At 40.9% G+C, this 18,636-nt stretch overlaps 1 protein-coding gene across 6 annotated transcripts in view; it reads right to left on the bottom strand.

Moving 5' to 3' along the window:
* ubtf (upstream binding transcription factor) overlaps positions 1-18,325 on the bottom strand; it is a 35,609-nt gene extending 17,284 nt beyond the window's left edge. For 2 of the 6 annotated variants that reach the window (XM_077494348.1, XM_077494352.1), the window contains exons 1-12: positions 17,773-18,325; positions 9,248-9,307; positions 8,989-9,161; positions 8,813-8,896; positions 3,961-4,116; positions 3,802-3,866; positions 3,599-3,725; positions 3,412-3,522; positions 1,943-2,076; positions 1,705-1,846; positions 1,579-1,620; positions 1-2 (exon numbers count right to left, since the gene is read on the bottom strand). The exon at positions 1-2 is cut by the window's left edge and continues 106 nt beyond it. In XM_077494348.1, coding sequence (XP_077350474.1) covers positions 1-2; positions 1,579-1,620; positions 1,705-1,846; positions 1,943-2,076; positions 3,412-3,522; positions 3,599-3,725; positions 3,802-3,866; positions 3,961-4,116; positions 8,813-8,896; positions 8,989-9,161; positions 9,248-9,284 — 1,073 coding nt within the window. In that variant the 5' untranslated portion in view covers positions 9,285-9,307; positions 17,773-18,325. Of the gene's footprint in view, positions 3-1,578; positions 1,621-1,704; positions 1,847-1,942; positions 2,077-3,411; positions 3,523-3,598; positions 3,726-3,801; positions 3,867-3,960; positions 4,117-6,142; positions 7,529-8,812; positions 8,897-8,988; positions 9,162-9,247; positions 9,308-16,172; positions 16,241-17,144; positions 17,753-17,772 lie in introns of those variants that run through there. The other 4 variants (XM_077494349.1, XM_077494350.1, XM_077494351.1 and 1 more) reach the window with 4 other exon arrangements.
* Between the last annotated feature and the right edge of the window lie 311 nt (positions 18,326-18,636).

The raw sequence follows: 18,636 nt of genomic DNA, 5'->3' as shown, positions 1-18,636 counted from the left end.
CTCTAAGGGGGCGAAGAAAAACAAAACCTGGTTTAAACCATGAAAATCTTAGAATGTGTTTGCATGGCAATTAAGAGAGTCAAATACATGCCAAGGCACAATAACCTATTTAAATGGAAGCCAGTTTCATTCAGTCAGAAGGCACAAGAAATATTTCTGTGGAAATGTCAAATTAAATAGATGACAATGTAAAAGAGGAACGTAATAATTTTGAAATTTGAGTATACAATATTTAAAACTAGGGGTGAACGATTAATTGCATTTGCAATTAAATCACGGTTTGACAAAGCGCGATTACGTAATCGTGAAAAGCTGCGATTTAAAGGGACATCAACATGAAAAAAAAAAAAATCAACTTTATGGAGCCTTTAGCTGTGTTAAAATGCTAACTCCTCACAAAAAAACAAGATGGAAGTGGTGTTTTCCTCCATCCGCCACTCTATAAGAAATTCTAGGTCATTCTGCTCTCCAAGCACCAGCCCCTGCCAACCTGAGAAAACGAACTGTTGGCACTCTTTGACGTCATAAGGTGCGAACCCACCCCCGCACCTCCTCTGCGAACTAAACGCATGCCCACTTTTTCTGAGACTTCCATGCGATAGTGACCAAAGTAGCCTTTATCAGTAAACATTCTGTCCAAATGAATTCAAAGCAATCAATTATCCTTCACATTTTCAATGCCAAAGTGCAATAACTAAAATCTTAAAATCCCACAAAGGTTCTGGATGAGTTGTGTAAAACACAAGTAAAACTTTTGCCCTGTTGTACCAGGTGGGGAGCTCCCGCGAGCCCCCCCATCCACAGCCACGCGCTCAATAGGCCACAGGCCGCCATCTTGGTACTCCCAAGAAACATATCTCGGCATTTAGCTGCAAAATGTCTACATGTGTAGCGGTAAACTGCACAAAATCGCAATTTTTAAAGGCTGTGGACGAACATTTCACCTGTAAGTATGATTGAAATGGAAAGAAATTGAAAGATCAAAGAAAAAGAGGGTACATACGTCCACTTGTTATACATAATTTTCCAAATGTCCATGCCACGCCTTATTTTAAGAGCACACGAGTCGTCAATGTCTAATCTGCTGTATTTGTTTTAAAAGGCAGCAACTTCTTTTTAAATTTTATTTTCAGTTATTGTTAAAAATATACATTTTCAAAAAATTTATGTGATTTTTTTATGTCTGTAAAACCGCATAAGACTAAAAATAACACTAAAACCGCAGTTTTTTTCTCAGACTATAATCGTAGACTAAAATCTGAAACCGTTGTACCTCTACTCTCATGTCACCCACACTAAAATGCTAAAACTTAATTACGTACTTAAGATTTCCAAAGAAAACACAGTAATGCTCTTTGTCAAAATGTTTCAGGGTTGATTAAACCGTAATGGACAGTAAATAGATTACAACAATTGTGCAACAATTGCCTTCTCAGGTGGCATACATAATGAAAAAAAAGATACCGAGTGGGAGTTATGATTTACAAATTCTCTTAGGCATGAATGAAGGTGTTTCCCAGTCACACAGTTTTGGTTAGCAATGTTGTTTTTTGTTGCCATAGCAAGAAAGGTACTTACGCTGAGGAATCTGTTCATTTCAATTTCATATTCTTTCTTCCTCTATAGAGAGAAAAAGAAAAAAAAGATGCACTTAGAGCAATATGAAGAGATGTGATATCGTCAGAGACCACCATTTTGCATCACCTGCTCGCAGCGTTTCTGGTATGCGTCCTTCTCATTCTGCTTGAGCAGCTTCCAGCGCTGACTACACATCACCATACGCTCGGTGCTGGGCACGTCCTTCATGCTGGACATCATCTCGGCGCAGAACATGGAGTAACCGTTCCTGGAAGAAAGAATATTGTTTGTTTGCTCATTTTTTCCTTTCGGACCTTCTTTTTGTAGCAGAGGGATTTGGACAGAATGGGAGGCGCTGACTCACGGCGGAGGTTTGTCAGGCCGCCCATCAGATTTGTCCTTCAGGTGCCTCTCGGCTTTTGTCAACGTGGACTTGACGATGTCCCCCGGTGTCAGGTTCATCTCAGGATGCTGCTGAATGTACTCACGCATTGTCGCCTGTAAATATCAAAGCCACAATTTTTACAGGGAAGCGAAATAATTCACTTTGGTCTAACTAATCAGACCCAACTGTGCATCCAAAAAGGTTGCTTTGAAAGTAAAATCTTGATCTTTACAAAAGGCAAAAAAGTACCACATAACGCTAATCTTGCTCTCGCAAGATGAATTCTCGCGGTATTTGTGAGTTCACAAACTCCGGAGAATACCATCTTGTACCGCTTCCGCAGGTAACTACCGTTCCCGAACCACTGATGGTTCGTACCAATCACAGAGCGACATTGTGTTTTAGGGCTGGATATGCAACTGTGACGAAACCAGGAAGCCAGCGCCGATGCCGGAGCTAACAAACAAACCTAACATGGACAAATGGACGCTGCAACTAATTCTGTTCTCGCAGAATGACTCACTGTTTCCTTGTTGAATGTTGAAGAGCGAGAGGCGCTTCGTGCATTTCTAGCTGTTAATATGTTCGTGCTTTCCCCCCCTTCGACATGAACAGAGATGACATTTTGTAATTTTCACCCGTGGCCATGATTGGTTAAAAACAAACATGTTGAATGTCGCATCGTCCAATCAGCTCGAATTATTGTACAAATTTTTCCAACGAAATTACTGTGGAGCACTACCAGATGGATATTGCAAAGTATATCCATCTGGCTATTGCCAGGTTAACATAATGGAACATTAACCACATCCATTAGATGGCAGAAGTAAGAATTAACCTGTCTCCAACTGTTGCCATTCCATTTCTGATTTAGGAGCAGCCAGGTGTCGGCGCTCCTTCAAGCCAGCAAGAAAAAAAAAAAAAAAAAAAAAAAACTCCTTCGCGCTGGGCCAAACAGCATTACAGGGTCCGGGAACCAATTACTTATTAAACATCGGAACTCATTCAGATAATAACAGCTCCAGCGCCGCCGCGACAAAAAAAACACACAAAAAAAAAACACAACATCTTTACCAGATAAAAATGCACAAAGCACATCTCGCTGTTCAACATTCAACAAAGAAGCTGAGTAATTCTGCGAGAACAGAATTAATTGCAGCGTCTAGTCGTCTAGGTTAGGTTTGTTAGTTTTACCCGGCGTCGGCGCTTCCTCGTTTTGTCACATCTGCATGTCCCGCCCTAAAAAAGGTCAGTTGCGAGCAGTAGAAGATAGATTCTCGTAGTGTTTATGAACAAATACTGGGAGAATTCAGCTTGCTGGCAAGGTTTAATTGAGCCTCCGATTTTCACAAATTAAGACAACTAGACACTTCACTGGCATCATGCATCTATTAGACAAGATGGCAACCAATAAGTTGCACAATGCGTACCACGATCTTCCAGCTCACCTCATACTGCTTTTGCTGCTCGAGCGACTTGGCAATCCACTTGAGTCTCTTCTTGTCTGATAGCTGTGTCCACTGCTTGCCAACGCAGTCTTTGATATCCTTTGTCGTGGCCTGAAGAAGAACCACAGACATCAATGTAAGCCTAAATGAGATGAAGCAAATGGACGACAAAGAAAAAACAACTTACGTCCGGGCGACCTTTGAGGAAGGCCTTTTTCTCGTGGTTGTACCACAGCTGTTGGGGTGTTTTGGCCTTCTCAGGAATATTTGAGCCTTTCTTAGTCATGTTCTCCATAAGTTCCGGGTGCTCCTCCCTGAAAGAAGGTAAAAGTCTTCACAATTTTGTGACCATGATAGGGAGCGAAATACACGCTCCTAATTGATTCTCACCTGAACCGCATCATACTGTGCACAAACACCTCTTTGTCCTTCACAAAGTCATCCACATATTTTTTCTGCATGGTGAATAAAAAAAAAATAATAATAATAAATCAACTTCAGAAGCTGGTTTTCTTCATCAATTCAAATCTGAAACGTCTCGGATTTTACCTTTTTTTTGTCCGGCAACTCACGGTACTTCTTGGACAAGATCTTTGTTAGATCCAAGTTGCTCATTTCCGGATGCAACTTTGCATACTTGGCCCTCTTCTCCATGAAGAAGCGGAAGTACGGCGTCAGGGGCTTCTTAGGGAAATCCGGATGTTTCTGTCACATGCATATTAGTGATGTAACGATATCCAACCACACGATAATATATGGTCACGATACGATTGTTATCACGATATTGGGATGTATGCGATATTAATAAAAAAAAATTAAAAAAAAGTCGTTATTGTAAAAAAAATAAATAAAAAGACCTCATACAAAAAATTAAATAAATAAATAAATATTGTGCTTTTGCACATAACAGCAATGCATATAAGCAACCTACAATCTCTAATAACACATAATATTAAGGCACTTACTTGCTAATGCATGCACACATTGAGTTCCTCCACATATTGACTCGCTTCACAAGCATATTAAATTTCCCTTCATTAGCGTGGATTTGAAACATAGAAGGGCCAAAACATGCCTTGTGAAAATTAAACTGCACTAAAAAACTAGCCACTAGAGGGTGCTAGAATGCACACAGATGTGCTGCTTTTAATATCGCAATATCACGGTATATCCATTATCGTTACATCCCTCATGCATATGGCAAAAAAGCTTAGACTATAGTCTCCACTTTTGATGTGGTTTATTTGTTTATTTTTGAACTCCCTGGTCCATCACTTTCATGTCTTAGCTTCTCTTCTAACTTACCAAACTCGTGTACTGTTCATTAATTTTTTGATGAGCCTTGTCAATTCAAGTCAAGTCAAGTCAAACTTTAGTTATATAGCACCTTATGTACAAAGACAAGTGCTTTACACAAAAAAAGTGTTGACGTGTTAAGTCGTCCTTTTCTAAATCATATCTACACATACTCATAAATGATGCTTTTGGATCGCTATTAAAATCTACTCTCCCTTTTATGAGAGATCCTGACATTGACGTCACCCATCCCAAAATGGCCGTTAGTGCAAACATTTTGGCACAATAGAAAACACATCGCCACTTTGAGTAAACGGCAAACGCCACACTTGAGCAATGATTGACAGCTGCCACATCAAGAAGAGACAACAACAACAACAAAAAAAGGAGCAAGTATGCTCCAGGATACCAAAAGAGAAACCAATGTGTAGCCAATGTCGCACTTTGTACATGGTGGCTAAATCAGCAGGTGCTAACTGATACCACATGTAAAATGTGGGGGAAATAATCTATTTCATTCATTTGTCCTGCCACGGTGTAATAGATATTACACATTTGAATTTAATAACTGACCAACACCATAAAGAAGACTTTTCCGGTATAAATGATGGCGGCCACGGCCGATTTAGCTTCTGCTAAGTTGCTAACGTACATAAATAACACTGCCAAGACTTGTGTCAAACTGCCAACTTTAAAGGCATTTTGACTATACAAAGGGGAAATAAATCCGGATTGTACAAACTTGTAAAACACTCACTGGCAACTAGGGCTGGGAATAAAAGATGGCGGGTGTCCCTACGTGCATCAGCAACAGGAAGGTGGTATCTACTACTGTTAAACATAGAGCAAAACTCTTCTGGATACGGTGACTCAGCCGAGTTTTTTTTTTTTTTTTCCCTCTCTTTCACTCCAAGTAGCGTGCAGGCGAGGCCATTAAGCATTTGCCATAAGTAAGGACTACTATACTCCAGTTTTACGCGACCAAATGTGCAAAAAAAACAAAAAAAAACACAAAAAAAGCCAAATTGACACAATGCACTTAACAACAGATGCAAGCGAGTTTGCACAGACGCTGGCGGTAGAAACAAACTCACTTCAGACGTTTATGGATTTGAATGGGCTGGAACAAGGGTGATCTTGGAGCATAACGTAAGTTATTTGAAAAACCTTTCTGTGCACGTGTGTGGTACCGTTAGTATGCTGCATCAATTGTAGGCTTCGACAACTCAATATGTTTTAAAGAGACAAACGAATAAGTCAGGCTTATAAAACATATGATGAAGATAAAGCGCTATTTAAAGCGATACAAGACTCATAACTCATTTTCCAGTAATGGATTAGGCATTATGTATAAAGAATAAAAGTGCAAATATCTCTGGCATCGTATTCCCTGAATTTTATTTTAAACCGATTAAGTATGAAAATAAGAACATACCGTGATGAACGGCATTATCCTGGTGATGACGTGATCGTGATGACATCGTGTGCGTAGACGAAAGTTGCCGTAGTTCACTTGAATGGGAGTTTCTGACGTAATAGGCAAGAAAAAGACCGTCTTCTATCCCAAATACTGCGCCAATTCTGTTCAGAGTAAAATCCTCAGCATGTCCGGTTTCACGTCATTCCGTGTGGGGGTGGGGCGGTGGCCACTCCTAATGTGGACTAAAGCCTAATTTATGCCTCCACGTTTGCTCTCGCGTCGATGAGCGCCGTCGATCACATGATCTACGGCGCTCATGAATTTTAAGTGCCGCGTCGCTCGTGGCCGGCTGCCGTGCACACGTCGCCAATCCTTGGACGCCGTAGCTGCCGGGGCGTAGCTCGCTTCTGATTGGTCCGTTCGATGGCGTTTTTTCTTTTTTTTTTCTCTCTCTCTCCCCGCCCCCCGCCCAGATAGTTTCTGTGAAGGCAACTGGCGGCGCAAATCGACTTCCTGCTCGGAGACCACGGCTGTGCATGTGGATATGTGCCTGGGACGAGAGGCGGAAAACAACAATAAAAATAAAAAAATAAAAAACTGTGTTCGGTAAGCGCACGGCTGTTGTGTTTTGGCGAGTTTACGGCCGACACCGGTGCAAATTGGCAATAATTAATTACCACGGTGATGAACTTACTCTCCCCCCGGCTTTGTTTCGTGTTTCTGAATTAAATTGAACTTCCTGAATCCGTCATAAAATGCAGAGGAATCGCCACTCTGTGGCGGCCCAGCCATAGCGACAGCGGGACTTGGTGTGAAACTCCAGCAGACACCGATGTGTATTGCGCACAAGTCGGAAGGCAAACGCACGAGCGGAGCTCCAACGTGACGCCTCGACGCGAGCCTCTCGCAGAAGCATACTGAGGCCTTAAAGAGTGCTTAGCACACGACATGTAGCTTAGCCTAGCAGAGTAAAAGTCACACGGATGTTTACCGTACAGGTTAGGGACCGTCCATCGCTCTCCTCTCAGTGTAGCAAGTGTAGTGTAGCTTGTTGCTAGCCATTCATGCTCACTGCTGCTCGCTGGCTCAGGGGCTCGCCACACGGGAGGCGACGTTGCTCGCTCTCCATTTATTTCCTATGGAAGCAAGGCGACAAGGCGAAAATCGCCTCCCCTCTTCCCTCTCGGCGACACGCGACGTTCGTGCATGTGAAAAATCGCGCACGTACACGTCTACGTAGGTCCGTGACGCGATACTAGAAAGTTGAAACATGTCGCCTCCCGTGTGTCCAGTTTGACATGGGAGGCGACGCGATACGTAATTCGCTGTTGCTTGTCGCCTAGCGTGTACAATCAATTCTTCTGCCGTGCTTGGCGTGTTGGAGAAGAGAAGTGTGCGTCAGAAGTGTCGCCCCTCCCTCGCTCCCTCTTTTTTTTTTTTTTTTTAACCGCGATTTGCATGAGTACTTCACAAGTGTGAAGTGTCACCCCCTCCCCTCCCCCTCACACCTCCTGTGCACGAAAGAGGAGGGGCAGGGGGCAGCACGGGGCAGTGAGTGCAGCAGACGCAGCGCTATTTCGATATAGACGGAATGGCCTAATTCCATATCCCGTTTAAAAATATATCGATATAATTTTTATATGGATATATCGCCCAGCCCTACGCTATACGTCACGATGATCCCGTGACTGTCCAAAATGGCTGATAATGTACCTAATGCCAAAATATTCATACAAAGTATTATAAAATCATAATCTCGAAACATCAATTGACAATTTTTTCAGGGAAGAGTTGAAATTAGTTTTTTTTTTAGTTTTTCATATGTCTTGTATCCCTTTAAGTGAATTAAAATTGTGATCAAATTGGATTTTTCATTATGTTGGACTATGAAGTGATTTTCAGGAAAAATTACAATAATTAAGTGATTTGAGTTTATTCAGGGCGAATGCTAATGGCATTGTTAATCGTTTAGCATCGGCTAATTTTGTTGGTGTTTGTGTAATATGTGCATATCTGTGCAGAAGATAAGGAACAATGAGTATTTATATCCACTAAATTCAACTTTAGTGGACTTAAAAAAAAATAATTGGTGTCTATTTTTATTTTTTTTGCTATTACTCAATTAATCAATGGAATAATTTATAGATGACTCGATTTTTTAAAAAGTCGTTAGTGACAGCACTACCGGCAACAGAAGGGATGATTCCACGTTAGCAGCGCCGGCAAGTTGGGGGGGGGAGAGACCCTCCTGACATTTCATCGGCAATCCAACATGTCCACCTCGCACATGTGTATCATGTCCTTTCTATCAAAGTGACTGTCAATGCTCTTGGGCGGCCAGTTGATGGATAAACGCTAGATTAGCCATTGTAGCCCATTAACGCTGCGCCAATAATCTCCTACCGGAGGGGGGCGTGTTCAGAGAAAGTCATGTGATGTCAGAAACTCTCTTTTATGCAAAAAAGAACACATAATGCAACCATCAGGTTAAAGACCAATCGATCAACCCGTTTTTAAATAAATGTGTATATTTCCTACAGTAAGCCTGATGGGTGACTCTTCTGTATTATATGTGGCGAAAAGGTTTTTTTGTTTAATGTGGGTGCAGCTTATATACCGGTGCGCTCCATAAACTGCTAATGTCACTGTATGTATATGAAACAAAATAGAGAAATCTTAGCTCACCTTTATTTTCTTTCCTTTGTATGGGTTCTTGATGTAGTCCTGAGCATCAAATATCAGCTCTGTTAGGGTTCGGAATTTACGGATCTATTATGAAGTCAGACAAAACCACAATTCACTCAATGAATTATGTCACCTTTCCCTTTCCCAAAATTATGAATAAACTTTGGTGGTCGCACCTCTTTGGAAACCTCCTGCCACTTCATCTTGCACATATCGGCCGTGTAAGAGTTGAAGGCCACTTTCTGCCAGTCCAGGTGAGACTCTGACGTCTTGTACTTAGTAAAGTCTTTCTGCGGCAGCGCCAACTTCATGGCCTCCAGCAACCGGAGCAGGTCATCCTGTGCCCACACTAGAGCACACAGTTTAATTATGGATACGGTATCATTATTTCAATTGAGTAATAATTTGACAACTTCAAATGGGATTAGCGTTTACCTTGGTGTTGGGAAGTTGCTTCCATGTCTCCATTCATTTGTGGGTTTTCCTCACTTTAGTCTGGAGAAATAACAGCTGAAGTTACTAACCATAACATATTTTAATGAGTAGTAAATTCACCATTCGCAAACTCATCTCCTCACAAATTTTCCTGTTAACTACAATGCATATTTTCAGGCGTAACAAGATGATGTTGCATCCAGTCGAAGAGATGGTGGCAGATTTTAGCAAAGAGTCCACATCCCTCGCCTTCAATTGCGGGTTTGACAACTTTAACAAGAGTGACAATCAAAATAACAGCAGAGATTTGCTGAAAAACAGCCGCCGTGAGGAGGCGAGCGATTTGTTGAAAATTCTGTTCCACTAGTAAGAACTAGGTGTGTGCCAAAAAAATCGAGTCATAAAAGAATCGAGATTCTCATTTATGATTCGAATCGAATCGATATTAATATCCAAAAATCGATTTTATTTAAATTAGATATGAAGAAGAAGGGGAAAAGGTAGTTGTAGCCCACATGCTGTTTTTGTGGAAAAGGTCACTTACAAAACAAAACTTTTTTTTTTTGCATATCTGTAAATTGAAGCAGAAATCATTTGTCAATCAAATAATTTCGAATCAAAATATGTTTGAATCGAGAATCGAAAATTGATTCTGAATCGAATCGTAGACCCAAAAATCGTAATCGAATCGAATCGTGAGACAGTCAAAGATTTCCAGTCCTAGTAAGAACCATTAACATCGCGACTCCACAAGCACCATAACAGTGATAAAGAAAAGATACCGACCGGTAAGTCTTAGCGACACACTCGCCTACTACGCCTCGTGTAATTAATAGCGTCAACAATTGTATTTCTCTGATTTCACCAGTGCTAAACACGTGAAAAGTGTTGAAAGAAATTTGCAGTCTCGGCAAATGACATTGAGGTGGGCATGGAGTCGAAGTCTGTCGGGAGCACCAAGTGAGAAACGGTGTGCAGTTGTATAACACTTGTGAATGATGTAAGCATGGAGTTGGACAGTTTTCTGATGTAAATCAATCATTAAACATGTCTTTTAATGTGTAGAATTATAAACTGAAGATATATCACCACACTCTCTTAATTGAAAGTAGGGCCCGACCGATTAATCGGCCGATTATTGGCCTTCAAACTTCGGCCAAAAACAATCGGCCAATTTGGCCAAATTTGTGATTATTTCCCCCTTAAAACGCTATCGAAGTTTCCGACGCTGTGACAGTACCTTGAATGCACCATTTTGCTTGCCTAGCATTAGCAACAAGCAAGTGTGTAGCGTATGTTATTCTGGTTATTCAGTTTCCCTAAGCGTCCTTTTAAGCTGCTTAATGACACCGCAGTTAGAGTTAACTGTAAAACTAAACACACAACGTTAAGAATTACACCCACTGCATATTTAAATACAAAACATGCTTCGTTTCTAAAACATTGCTAGCCTAGTGTTAAGTTAAACACATTGAATTATGTTGTGTATTAAATGCACTATATGAATGGAGCTGCATTGCCTTGCATTGAATCCCCGCTAGCTAACAGTGGTGTGTTCAGCTTAGCATGTAGGCTAACACCCAGTAGCTAATTCGCTACTTGAACTACTCGGGGAGGGAATCACACACATTTTCACTTAAGTAAATAATGTTTGTTAGAAAGGTTCCAAATATTAACAGTTGTCATTATTATATTGTCTAGTTCCATGTTAAGAGTAGAGTAATGTCATTATATTTACCTCTCGTGACGCACACATTGCATTCTGGGTCACGTCCACTACTTGTTGCATAGCGGTTATTATGCAGTGAGATGCCACAGTGACACTAAATAGCGTTTAGTTACTTTATATTGTGTTTATTTGTCGCACTGGTTTGCCATTGTGTGCCTTAAGCTTCGACGTCGATTTGATTGACAGCTCGTTGTGCACCTCGTTAAAGTCCGCTCCGTAACTAATTAAGTGTCTCAAACACCGTTTAACTACACGAACGTGTTCTCTTCCGTATGTTTGGCATTAGTAGAGAAGTGCACTAAAGTATAGTGTGCTTATTTGCTCGTTTTGTCTCTCTTTTCACGTCATGTCTGCCGTCATTTGGGACATTATCCTCTCAATCGATGCCACTAATATGTAACATCTACGGCCGTAGTCGGCTGCAATTAATGTTCAGTGATGTAATTTCGTTACGTGCATCATACTTTGAATAATGAGCTCATGTTTGGTGTGTTGTATAACTTTCTCGTGTGTTAGTAACTATTCATGTGGACAGCTAAGATAGTGCTTGTTAATGTGAATTAGCAATGTTGCAGCCTAGTTATTATTTAGACAAGTACATCTGTGCCATTAAGTGATACAGTACAGTACAGTAGTGAGAGAATAGTGTGCCCATATACACACACGTGTCTATAAGTGTAAAACACATTAAACAGCAGAAAGTGGCAGCGGTCCACCGCAACAATGTCTGTTTAACCAAGTTATTCTTACTATTATTATAACCAAGTTATTTTACTCTACCTTTTTCTGCGTTGATTGGGGCATCCTAAGTGGCAGTAAACTACATGATGAAGTGTCTTTTGACAGTTCTCTTGTAGAGAGGAGTAGCATGATATTGCTGTTCTCGATTTAAGATCCTCAGCTTATCAAAACTGTCTATATGGTAACAATAACAATAATTATAATAAGGTCTACAAGAACTGTATGGTGTTCAGGGATGAATAGTTTTTCTCATGGAATTTTTTTTTTTTTTTTTGCTGTAGTAATAAGTAATGCCACAGCTGATGCACATTTTGAATGACAGGGTTCCTCCTATTACTTCAAAATATAAAAATATAACATTTATAGAATAAAACTACAAGTATCCCAAATGCTATAAAAGGTAATGTCACATTGGCCCCCACATTTAACTCCCCCCGCCACCAACGTCTTATTGCAGATAGAAGGATGTAAAATGAAAAGTGTAGTGTGAGAATCCATTGTAAAGAACGGTTAGGGTTTGCATTATTCAAAAATTTGGTGCCAACATTTTAACTTTTACTGCAAATGAATATCGGCTTCAAATATCGGTTATCTGCCTCCTTGACTACCGATAATCGGAATTGGTATCGGCCCTGAAAAAAGCATATCGGTCTATCTCTATTAATTTTATGCAATATATATATATATATACATATATATATATATATATATATATATATATATATATATATATATATATATATTAGGGTCTATCTCTATTAATTTTATGCAATATATATATATATATATATATATATATATATATATATATATATATATATATATATATATATATATATTAGAGATCGACCGATATGCTTTTTTCAGGGCCGATACCGATTCCGATTATCGGTAGTCAAGGAGGCAGATAACCGATATTTGAAGCCGATATTCATTTGCAGTAAAAGTTAAAATGTTGGCACCAAATTTTTGAATAATGCAAACCCTAACCGTTCTTTACAATGGATTCTCACACTACACTTTTCATTTTACATCCTTCTATCTGCAATAAGACGTTGGTGGCGGGGGGAGTTAAATGTGGGGGCCAATGTGACATTACCTTTTATAGCATTTGGGATACTTGTAGTTTTATTCTATAAATGTTATATTTTTATATTTTGAAGTAATAGGAGGAACCCTGTCATTCAGAATGTGCATCAGCTGTGGCATTACTTATTACTACAGCAAAAATAAATAAAAAAATTCCATGAGAAAAACTATTCATCCCTGAACACCATACAGTTCTTGTAGACCTTATTATGATTATTGTTATTGTTACCATATAGACAGTTTTGATAAGCTGAGGATCTTAAATCGAGAACAGCAATATCATGCTACTCCTCTCTACAAGAGAACTGTCAAAAGACACTTCATCATGTAGTTTACTGCCACTTAGGATGCCCCAATCAACGCAGAAAAAGGGTTGAGTAAAATAACTTGGTTATAATAATAGTAAGAATAACTTGGTTAAACAGACATTGTTGCGGTGGACCGCTGCCAGTTTCTGCTGTTTAATGTGTTTTACACTTATAGACACGTGTGTGTATATGGGCACACTATTCTCTCACTACTGTACTGTACTGTATCACTTAATGGCACAGATGTACTTGTCTAAGTAATAACTGGGCTGCAACATTGCTAATTCACATTAACAAGCACTATCTTAGCTGTCCACATGAATAGTTACTAACACACGAGAAAGTTATACAACACACCAAACATGAGCTCATTATTCAAAGTATGAGGCACGTAACGAAATTACATCACTGAACATTAATTGCAGCCGTGTACGGCCGTAGATGTTACATATTAGTGGCATCCATTGAGAGGATAATGTCCCAAATGACGGCAGACATGACGTGAAAAGAGAGACAAAACGAGCAAATAAGCACACTATACTTTAGTGCACTTCTCTACTAATGCCAAACATACGGAAGAGGACACGTTCGTGTAGTTAAACGGTGTTTGAGACACTTAATTTGTTACGGAGCGGACTTTAACGAGGTGCACAACGAGCTGTCAATCAAATCGACGTCGAAGCTTAAGGCACACAATGGCAAACCAGTGCGACAAATAAACACAATATAAAGTAACTAAACGCTATTTAGTGTCATTGTGGCATCTCACTGCATAATAACCGCTATGCAACAAGTAATGGACGTGACCCAGAATGCAATGTGTGCGTCACGAGAGGTAAATATAATGACGTTACTCTACTCTTAACATGGAACTAGACAATAAAATAATGACAACTGTTAATATTTGGAACCTTTCTAACAAACATTATTTACTTAATTAAGTGAAAATGTGTGTGATTCCCTCCCCGAGTAGTTCAAGTAGCGAATTAGCTACTGGGTGTTAGCCTACATGCTAAGCTGAACACACCACTGTTAGCTAGCGGGGATTCAATGCAAGGCAATGCAGCTCCATTCATATAGTGCATTTAATACACAACATAATTCAATGTGTTTAGCTTATCATGGTGAAAAGTTTGGCGGAGTCTCTTCTCTTTTAACTTACCTTCGAAGCATGTGTCTCTCGCGTTTTGTCCGTGGGTGCGTGTGTGACCGGCTACTGTGATACAGGCATACACTACTGATTGGTTCTGGCTCTTGCACGGCTAACCAATCAAATGCTGCTATGGGCGTTACATTGCTGGAGTTGGACTCCATAACAGACAGAGACGCTCTGGGCTGCATTCGAAGCGAAAAGACGGAGTTTTAAATGGATCGCTCATATCGGCCGTCAGATTAATAAAACAGACCGATACCGATATGTACCAATATGTCAAATATCGGCCCCGATTATCGGCCCGACCGATTATCGGTCGATCTCTAATATATATAAGGGGTGTTAAAAAAAATCGATTCGGCGATATATCGCGATACTACATCGCGCGATTCTCGAATCGATTCAATAATCGGCAGAATCGATTTTTTTTTATTTATTGATTATTTTTTTTTAGGATTCACACCTTGAGCATGGAAGAATGTTATATGAACGGAACATTAAGCCTTAATATTTTATTTTAATGCTGTTCAAACATGAAACAGATTACAACCTCTATAAGACTGAAATTTCCGATAAATAAATAATACATTTTCATATAAATCTTACACTCTACAAGCTTACTGATTAGTATTTTCTAAATTTGAATGAAAAAAAATCGCAACAATCGGCTTATAAATTCGTATCGGGATTAATCGGTATCGAATCGAATCGTGACCTGTGAATCGTGATACGAATCGAATCGTCAGGTACTAGGCAATTCACACCCCTAATATATATATATATATATATATATATATATATATATATATATATATATATATATATATATATATATATATATATATATATATATATATATATATATATATATATATAAATAATCGGCAGATTAATAGTTAATCTGTATTTTTTTCCTCCCAAAAAAAACAGTATCAGCATCGGCCTCAAATAATGCATACCGGTCGGGCCCTAATTGAAAGTGTACAAAAGTATGTTTGCAGAGAGATCAAGAAGCTGCTGATTTTGATCAGGCAATGGAGCAGTAGGTATAGCAATGTTAGTCATGATAGAATTAAGCACTGCATATTTCTTAGCATTGACAATGTTTTATATAGTTTGATTATAATGTGCATAATGCACTTGTAAGAATATTTGCACTTTTGATTTTAAGAGATTATTTGCGCTTCTCCATGTTATGTGAACTTGTTGCTCAATTATATACAATAGATATAAGTATTTTAAAAAAAAAAAGCGAAAGCCATTTTTAGTTTAGTTAGGTTTTTTTTTCTATACGGGTAGTGTGCCTCGAGATTTTGTCAATGAAAAAAAAAAAAAAAGTGTGCTGATTCAAAAAAGGTTTAGAAACACTGGTTGAGTCGAGGCAACTATTAGGCTTGGTGCCTAACCCCGTCAAATAGTGAGGGTTCACAGCATTTTCATAAAGAATTGCAATAACTATTTACAAATGAGCCATGAATAAAAAAAAATCTTGTTCTTTTGATTTAACAAATGGACCCCTTTTAACGCTCCTTTGTGACAGTTAACGTGGGAATGTGATGTGAATGGGCATTCCAACGGGAGAGTTAAATGGGAAATGCACGTCGACATAATGGCTTATATTCATTACGCCGCCCCTAAACGTTTACGCTCAACGTTGAGGACACACACAGGCGTTAGCTTGTGACTGCTCCCAATCTCAAATAACACCGCGGAGGGCTAACAAGTAGCAACTGCTTAGCTCCCACTCCCACTCTAGCTACTTTTCACCCACACGGAATTTAGTCTCTTTTTTTTTCTTTCCCTCCCTCCCTCCCTTCAAACCTTATCTCTGTTTTCTACGCCTGGGCCTGCTCTCTAACGGAGGATTTTCGAGTGGGGGAGACGAAGGGTTTGGGGTGGACCCACCAAAGGCAGGAAGGAAGCGAGTGGACGGACAGGCAGCTGCAGGCAACCAGCTGACCACGGGGGATCTGCTTTCGCTCTCCGACGAACGGGGCCACAATGGCGGCTGTCACTGCGCCACAGGAGCCTCATCACACGGATCTCGCTCCGCCGCGACAGACTCCATTCTCAACTATACACCTCCTAAGGAATGGCAACACTCTCGTTTGCAGCTAACATGTGTTTTTTTTTTTTTGTTTCTTTTGTGGCATACGTGTTTTTGTGTGTGGTTTTATTCGAGAATTGACAACAACACTGCGGTATTTTCTTCAGTGAAGCGTAACCGAGCTGCGCTTCCATGATGGCGGATGGCGGTTGTTCGTCATGTCCTTGATGGATCCGGCTAGCTCCAGCTAGCCTAAGCTCGAAAAGCGCCAGCCAGGGGGGGCGAACCTGCGACGCCGAACCCTTCGGTACCGGACCACCGTTTACAAAAAAACGTCGTTTGAGCACCGTACTTGCTCTACAAAATAACGGCTTTGAGGCCATTTTCAAGACGTTATGACAGAATTTTACGTAATTAAATTTCATCCCAAAATTGTTGCGTGACCACAGCAACGCATATCGTGACCCATTGGAAGTTAGTACATACATGGAACACGAGTTAAAAAAAAATACTTAAATGTAATATTAATTAAATCCTATAATGTAAGGTACACGTTTCCATACTTTGGTCGTCAAAGAACGTTTGTGGTAGTGAGGCTGGAGGAGCCACAAAGACGAACTACAAAAGCCAAATAAAATACAAGCTACACTAAAGTGTTACATTACTAATTTAAATTTGCTTACAAAACTATCGATAAACTGTAACTTTTTAGGTTAGCACTGACCATATGTAAAAGCGGACTAAGGCACCGTCGGAGACCGCGAAGGTTCCTTCGTTTCGTGGCGCCACAAACAAGCTCCGACGTCCGCCATGCTTCCGAGCAAACCTACCGTGACAAGGTCCAAATGGCGGCCCGGGGAAAGAAGAAGAAAAATCAACAAGGCTCAAAACTCAACCGCGCGGCTCCTTGTAGTCTTGCCGAAAAACGACGACTAGAAGGCGGGTTCACCAAAGAGCTCGGTAGTCGGTAGTCCGGGGCTGGTCGGGGAGAGCGAAGGGGGAGAGAGAGGGCGGCGAGATACTAAACCAAGATCCCTGACGGCTAACCGAGAGGGGCGGCTGGCTGTTCTACCAACTGCCGCATGGAGGTCTCGACATGGAAAGTACCGCGAGTTCCCCCCAAACCCAAAAATACATAAACACCCAACAAAGAAATGTCCTTATCCACAACTAGAAAATAATTTGAACACCACGTAGTTACCTCCAGGCCTCGTGTCCACAACTCTCTCCCCAACAGCCGCAGAGGACAAGAAACACGGCTATGGCCGACCTCGTCTGTCCCCTTCCCTTCGCACCGCCGTTGCTCGAGTACAAAGGGGAGGCCGTCGATCGAGCCGCGTTTTTCACACGTATAAAAATGCTAAATTTGCGCTCAAATGGGCGAATTTAAACTACTCGTTCGTGGCGCAATCGTATCGCGTTTCGAACCGAGCGGGGGGTGGTTCGGCTTGGGCTTACCTAGCTGCTTCTCGGCGTCGTTGTGGAGGAAGAAGGGGAGGGTTGAACGATCGCCAGTACTGCACCGTCGGTCCTCGGCTCCAGTCCCCGCAGAGATGATTCTTCCCCCGCCTCCATCGCACTCGCCGTCTCCCTCCAGTCAACGCGCAGCAAGCTTCCCACTCCCCACCCAACCGTTTCGCGACGCCGAGGCGTCGTCCATGTTGTCGGACCGACGCCATCGCTGTCGTTTCCGTCAGCCGCCATAGCGTTTACATCTGGAGGGGGCGACCGACAGACCCGGACCGAACCGCGGCCATCATGTCCGCTCCGCTGCCGATGTTTGCAACACTTTGATGGGACAGCCGAACGAACTTCCAACACCCAAAGTTCGCATCATTGACTCACCTCAAATCTAGAACCTGATATGCTTAGACTTATGTTGGTTTTGGTTCATTAAAAAAAAAAAAAAAGTTTATATATTTTTTTGTATGTCTTCCTACTGCTCTCTCACTAAATGGACCTCGATGCCTTTGCACGTTGAAGATAATGCTCGTTTTGTAAATTGTCGGTGGCTGTTTGACAGGATCATATTAGATCAGCATGTTTTTTTTTTCTTTCCTTTTTCCAACTCCACCTTGTGTGTTTGTGGGCGGGACCCCGGGGCCGTCCAATCGCGGCAGTCCGGTGAGGAAAACAAACGGCTCCCAGGCTTCTGGGCCTTGTTCAACAGCGATGCATTTGAATGCTGTCGGGCATGTTTATATCTTTTTCCCCATTTTTTTTATTTTAATGTGTACTTTACCGTTTTAACTGTTTTTTTAAATAAAATATTTTGGGAGGTACACTTGACGTTTGATTTTTCGAGTCGTTACATACACTGTG

This window comes from Festucalex cinctus, chromosome 1 (genome assembly GCF_051991245.1).
Source record: "Festucalex cinctus isolate MCC-2025b chromosome 1, RoL_Fcin_1.0, whole genome shotgun sequence".
In the NCBI taxonomy this organism is placed as follows: domain Eukaryota; kingdom Metazoa; phylum Chordata; class Actinopteri; order Syngnathiformes; family Syngnathidae; genus Festucalex; species Festucalex cinctus.
Note: the sequence above shows the minus strand (reverse complement) of the source record. Positions and strands in the feature narration are given on the sequence as shown.